At 29.6% G+C, this 6,000-nt stretch overlaps 1 protein-coding gene across 1 annotated transcript in view; it reads left to right on the forward strand.

The window, feature by feature from the left end:
• LOC123298959 (dynein axonemal heavy chain 8-like) overlaps positions 1-5,383 on the forward strand; it is a 36,095-nt gene extending 30,712 nt beyond the window's left edge. Inside the window, exons 4-6 of the mRNA XM_044881059.1 lie at positions 2,123-2,321; positions 4,953-5,116; positions 5,201-5,383. Coding sequence (XP_044736994.1) covers positions 2,123-2,321; positions 4,953-5,116; positions 5,201-5,383 — 546 coding nt within the window. The remainder of the gene's footprint in view (positions 1-2,122; positions 2,322-4,952; positions 5,117-5,200) is intronic.
• The last annotated feature ends 617 nt before the right edge of the window (positions 5,384-6,000 follow it).

Here is a 6,000-nt window from a genome sequence, read left to right on the forward strand (position 1 = left end):
ACTCTGAATAACTCTTCTGGCAGCGGCCGAAAAGATGGAATAATTCCTACTTTTTACGTCTTATTAGATCTTATTCAGAGTTTAGAAGACTTTTCCAGAGTTTGTAAGAGAAAGTAAAACTTTAAGAACTCTTATTAAAACTTTGTATGACTTTGTAACAGTTTATTTTTTCCATAAGGGGTATGCTAAAAATAAGCTCTCGGTTAGTTTACGAAGCACCTTCAAACTCGTAGTACAGCTTGTAGCTTTTAAACAAATAGATTGCCGACCTATAGTTGGTGTTGTCTACCTGAAGATAACGCAGTAAACTAACCGTGAAAGTTATCAGTTCGGCTAAACGCAGTCATTCAATTCACAATTAACGACCACCTGCGATGTAGACGATTTGTGTTTCGATATTGGGATCCGTACATTAACTAAAGTATCGGAATCTATGAAATCGGTATGAATAAGCTTTCACAATTGCAAAATAATAAACGTCTTCCGTACAGTCAACGCAAATAAGCTAACATGTAAAATAATTGAGTATCCAACTATTTATAGCGCATGGATGTCCTGCTGGAAATAAATATGTTCTGGAACTCTCAATACTTTGTTTGAAATTCGGAAAAAGAATATATGAAGCAAAACTATCTCTGAAAAAGCCTGAAAATATCAAATAAATTTTTAATCAATCATTTAATGAAAGAAAATGGTAAAAATTGACTCATTACAAAGAAATATTCTGAGTTCTTCTAGAGGACTTTTTCAGAATTAATTAGGGATTTTATGAAAATTTAGTTAGCTAAATAGAGTAAGACTTGAGTCTTTCAAAATTAATCAATAAAATTTAAAACATTTCACATTTCCGAAAAATTAATTACTCTAGGTTTGACTTGTATCATATTGAATATTTCTCTTAAAGAAAATAAAAATTTGCCAGAAAATTATTTAGACTTTTTCTGACTTATTTGTTAACTCTGAAGAGTAACCAGAGTGATTGTATATTCCATATACAATCCATGTGTGTGAATGACCATTTGTTTAATATTAAAATAAATTATTAAGTACATTAAGGACCATAATTTCGCAAATGTACTAAGTATAAACTAAACTTTTTTGCTAAACTTTAAACATAGTTTAGCTTGCGAACATGTTCGAAATTATGGTCTTTAATGTACTTACTTAATAATTCATTTTTATATTAAATATATAAGGTCATTCACACAAGAGGAATGTAGACATCATATAAAGTTTAGCAAAAAAGTTTAGTTTGTGTACATTTTCGAAATTATGGCCCTTAATGTATTTAATAATTTATTTTTATATTAAACATATGGTCATTCACACTAGGAATTTTATTGAATATAGGTACATTCACTCTGGTTACTCCTCAGAGCTAGTAAATAAGTCAGAAAAACTCTAAATAAATGGGAAATGTTTTAAATTTTACTGATTAATTCTGAAAAATTAAGAAAAAGTCTTAGTCATTATTTTTCATAAAATCTCTGATTAATTCTCAAAAAGTCTTCTAGGAGAACTTAGAATATTTCTTTTTAAAGAGTCTCAATTTATTATCATTTTCTGTCATTAAATGATTGATTAATAATTTATTTGATATTTTCAGTCTTTTTCAGAAATAGTTTTATGACTTCACATATACTCTCATCATTCAGTTTAAAAAAAAAGGGGTCCCTGGTGGAAAAAATATTTGAAGAAAGAATAAGAAATTCTGAAAAAGTCTTAGGAACTTTGAATTTCTCAACGTTTTCGGACTAGTCTAATTAAGAGTTATTCAGAGTTCTTAATACTTTTTTAAAGTTTCTAAGGCTTTTTCAGAGTTTCCTAAGACTTATTAAGACTTATTCTTTTTTCAAATATTTTTTCCACCAGGGGTTACATGGTAAGTTTTCCGGGAGTTTTGAAAATGAGTGATTTTAAAGATTTTGAGGTGCTGTTTTCGAATTTCCACTTTGCTGCTTTTCGGCGTCATTTTTCCAACATGGCAGCGCAGGCGGAAAGAAGACGAGGTAGCATTTTTAAAACACCCGGAAAACTTTCCATTTAAAACTACCAGATGACTATACTATTATACAAGAAGGTTTTAATTGAAATATATTTCATAGAGGATTAATATTTTAAGGATATTTATGTTCAAGCAATATTTGCTAGCCCTCCCGAAAAGACAGTATGTGATACAATTGTAAGATTGTTGGAAACAAGTATTGTTCCAGCTATTCATGGACAGTCCGACTGGGGTGAATTAAATAAAACTGAACCTGGTCATTTCAAACGAAACCAATTTCTGGATAAATTTGATCGATTCATTCATTACATGAAAGGTATTTCTTTTTTATAATAATATTAATACATAATAAAATTTATTTTTTTAAAATTTACCGAGAAAATCGTCCAAAGTGCTTGCATAAATATAGGATGTACAATACTACCTAGCTATAACAATTGTTATAATTTATTAGTAATACAGTGACGAAAAGCTGACGGAATTCGAGAGTTAATTCACCTTTTTTATAATCATTTTTATGCAGCCCTGGTGGAAATATTTTCTGCCAATTGTCTAATTTAGTCTTGAAAAACAATTGAAGAAGAATAAGTAAGTCTAAAAAATTCTGAAAAAGTCTGAAAAGATCTGTGTAAAACTTATCAAGCTGTATGAAGACTGCATTATTACAAGTTTTTGGACTCTTCTAGAAGATTAAATCAAACAAGTGAAAACAAACAATTGACTGAGTTAATTGTTGAAATACCATGCATAGTCAGTGTTGATTTCTTTATCACATTACACATACAAACATGTGACACATACATAACTGATAATCAAGTATAGTACATATTATAAAACTTCCGCCCTCACGGGTAAACAGTGACGTTTACGAAAAAATGTTTCAAACAAAAGTTGGTTAATTTTTGATAAGGAACATTTTTTACATTTAAACTTTTGTTCTATCTCTAACGGTTTACAAGATGGGTCCTACGGACCTAAGACCCAATTGACCTATGATGCTCATTTACGAACTTGACCTCACTTTTTACGTCCTGAGTACGCTGTAAAAATTTCAGCTCGATATCTTTTTTCGTTTTTGAGTTATCGTGTACACAGACGGACGGACGGACGGACAACCGGAAATGGACTAATTAGGTGATTTTATGAACACCTATGACAAAATTTGTTTCCTAGCATCATTATTTTTAAGCGTTACAAACTTGGGACTAAACTTAATATACATGTATATTTCATATATACATGGTATAAAAACACAATACTCTGCTTATTTATTCCACTGATTTATTAAAATATATATTTTTAACAATTAAAATACATCTCACTGTATTTTTAACAATTTAACATTGTTTGAAAATGACCAATTTGGTACGAAACATATGTCACAAAAAAATTACATTTTTAAATTGTTAAAAATACAGTGAGATCTATTTTAATTGTTAAAAAAATATATATTTTAATAAATCAGTGAAATAAATAAGCATAGTATTGTGTTTTTTGATTTAATTAAAACATCTTCCACAAAGTAGAACTCCAAACCATAAGAATCTTCTAGAAGACTTTTTCAGAATTAATCAGACATTTTATGAAAATTTAGCTAAAGTAAGAGTTGGACTTTTTCAGAATTAATCAGAGTAAAATTTAAACATTTCAGATATTCAAAAAAATAATTACTGCAGGTTTTATAATATTTAAATATTAAATACATCTCTTAGGGAATATAAAAATTTGGCAGAAACTTATTTAGAGGTTTCCTGACTTATTTATTTGCTCTGAACAGAAAAGAAAGAGATAATTATTTCAATATACCCTGGTGGAAAAAATATTTGAAGAAAGAATAAGAAATTCTGAAGAAGTTTTAGGAACTTTGAATTTCTCAATGTTTTCGGACTAGTCTAATTCAGAGTTATTCAGAGTTCTTAATACTTTTTTAAAGTTTCTAAGACTTTTTCAGAGTTTCCTAAGACTTATTAAGACTTATTCTTTTTTCAAATATTTTTTCCACCAGGGTATATAGATTATATAGATCAGAAATGATCATGCAGTTGTTTACATTACCCAACTAAAGAGCAAAAGTAAAATAAATTTGTAAATAAAATATGAAAATAAAAAATAAATATAAATACAGTCAAACCTGGATAAACGAGAGTTCAAGGGAGCACAATCTCATTCTCGCTTATAGAGGTTTCTCACTAACCCGAGTTTCTCGCTAATGCAGGTACATGGGTAGCATTTCTCTCTTATAGAGGTACACAGCAATAACAAATCACAGGAAGTACGAATGTAGTAAATATGTAATATGATAAAATATAGTTCCTCCTAAATAATATAAATAAATCAAGCTCGATTGTCGCTTATAGAGGTATAGATAAGTGTCAGTCTCACTTACGGAGGTCCATGAGGGAAAAACGACTCTCTCTCTCTCTTATGGAGGTTTCTGTTTCTCGCTAATAGAGGTTTTGGGAACTTAAAATTACGGGTCCTGGCTATTACTCTCACTTATAGAGTTTTCTATCCAGGTTTGACTGTATAAATATTTTTTTTACTCATAACCCTCCTCCGATAAGTTTTTTATTCCTTACGAGAAGTATATTGAATATGATAAAACCAACAGTAATTAATTTTTCGAATATCTGAAATGTTTTAAATTTTATTCTGATTAATTCTGAATAAGTCTTACTCTTACTTTAGCTAAATTTTCATAAAATGTCTGATTAATTCTGAAAAAGTCTTCTAGTAGAGTCCAAAAACTTATAATAATGCAGTCTTAATAAGTTTTACAAGGACTTTTTCAGAGTTTTTCAGAATTTTTCAGAACCTGGTTCGTACCGCAACCTGGTTCCATTACCAGGTTACGAAAAATTAAGAGAATTGAGATCGATTCTGTTCTCGATTTGAAGTAAGTAAAGAAAATGGCCGTATATTATTTATGTTGATTGAATATTTTTAGAGATAAGAAATAATGTCGATGCTCGTGTTACGTTTCACGTTGATGATGAATTATTCCAAAATTATTTACACTCACCAGCTGCAGCGAAACAAGCTTTGAGTCAAGTGGATGTGTATAAAGCAATACATTCTCAAGTGCGACAATGGATTCGTCAAATGAATCATGTAGGTACCTACCTATAATTTAATTTATTATTTAACGATGAATTAATTCATTCAAAAAAATAATTAATATTATGTTATTTCAAGGTAATTGTTGAAAGAAATCAACTACGTCGTGAAGATGATAGCTTTGGGCCTTTTAAAGAATTAGACTATTGGCGACGTGAATTAGCTAAATTTGAAAGTGTTATCGAACAAATTAAAAGCAAAAAATGCCATATGTATATTTTTTATGTGATGGCATCTAAATGTGATTTAGGAAAGGTTTGAGAGAATGTTTTATATGTTTTTTATCCAATTTTTATGTGTATTTTAAGCTTTTCTCCACGATTTTTTTGTTTGAATTTCGCTTGAATTTTCGTTTAATTATAATCGAAAACCTCGATTGTCTTAGGAGTATATTGATACAACAATTTACATTGTGTCTAATTAAGTTGAATCCATATGAAAAACTTTTTTATTATAATCATAGTAGAATTAGACAAGGTATGTTCGATTGAGGAAGTGATTTGGATTAGTTAGCGCACGTAGGTACCCAGTTGACGCCTCCTTAGCGTGTTCTCGCTTCCTGATTCAAATGTTGTAAAAAACAATTCGACATTGCAAATATGTAAACAAAACATTGACCAACTTGACAGTTCAAACGTAATAGTGTAGGCGCTAAGTCCGTTTCGTATGCATTTACAGGTCCCACCGCAGAAGGAGTGAATTTCGATGTATTTTGACCGGCTGAATCCGAATTTTCACTCAGAGTGGAGGGAAATTAAAATTTGTTATAAATTTATAAACAAATTGTTTATACGGCCATAGCTTGTAAACTGTTAACAATTTTAGGAAACAATGCTACCTAATTTGATGAAAATTTACATTCACGTTCGGTTGCAATA

This window comes from Chrysoperla carnea, chromosome 4, assembly GCF_905475395.1.
Source record: "Chrysoperla carnea chromosome 4, inChrCarn1.1, whole genome shotgun sequence".
In the NCBI taxonomy this organism is placed as follows: domain Eukaryota; kingdom Metazoa; phylum Arthropoda; class Insecta; order Neuroptera; family Chrysopidae; genus Chrysoperla; species Chrysoperla carnea.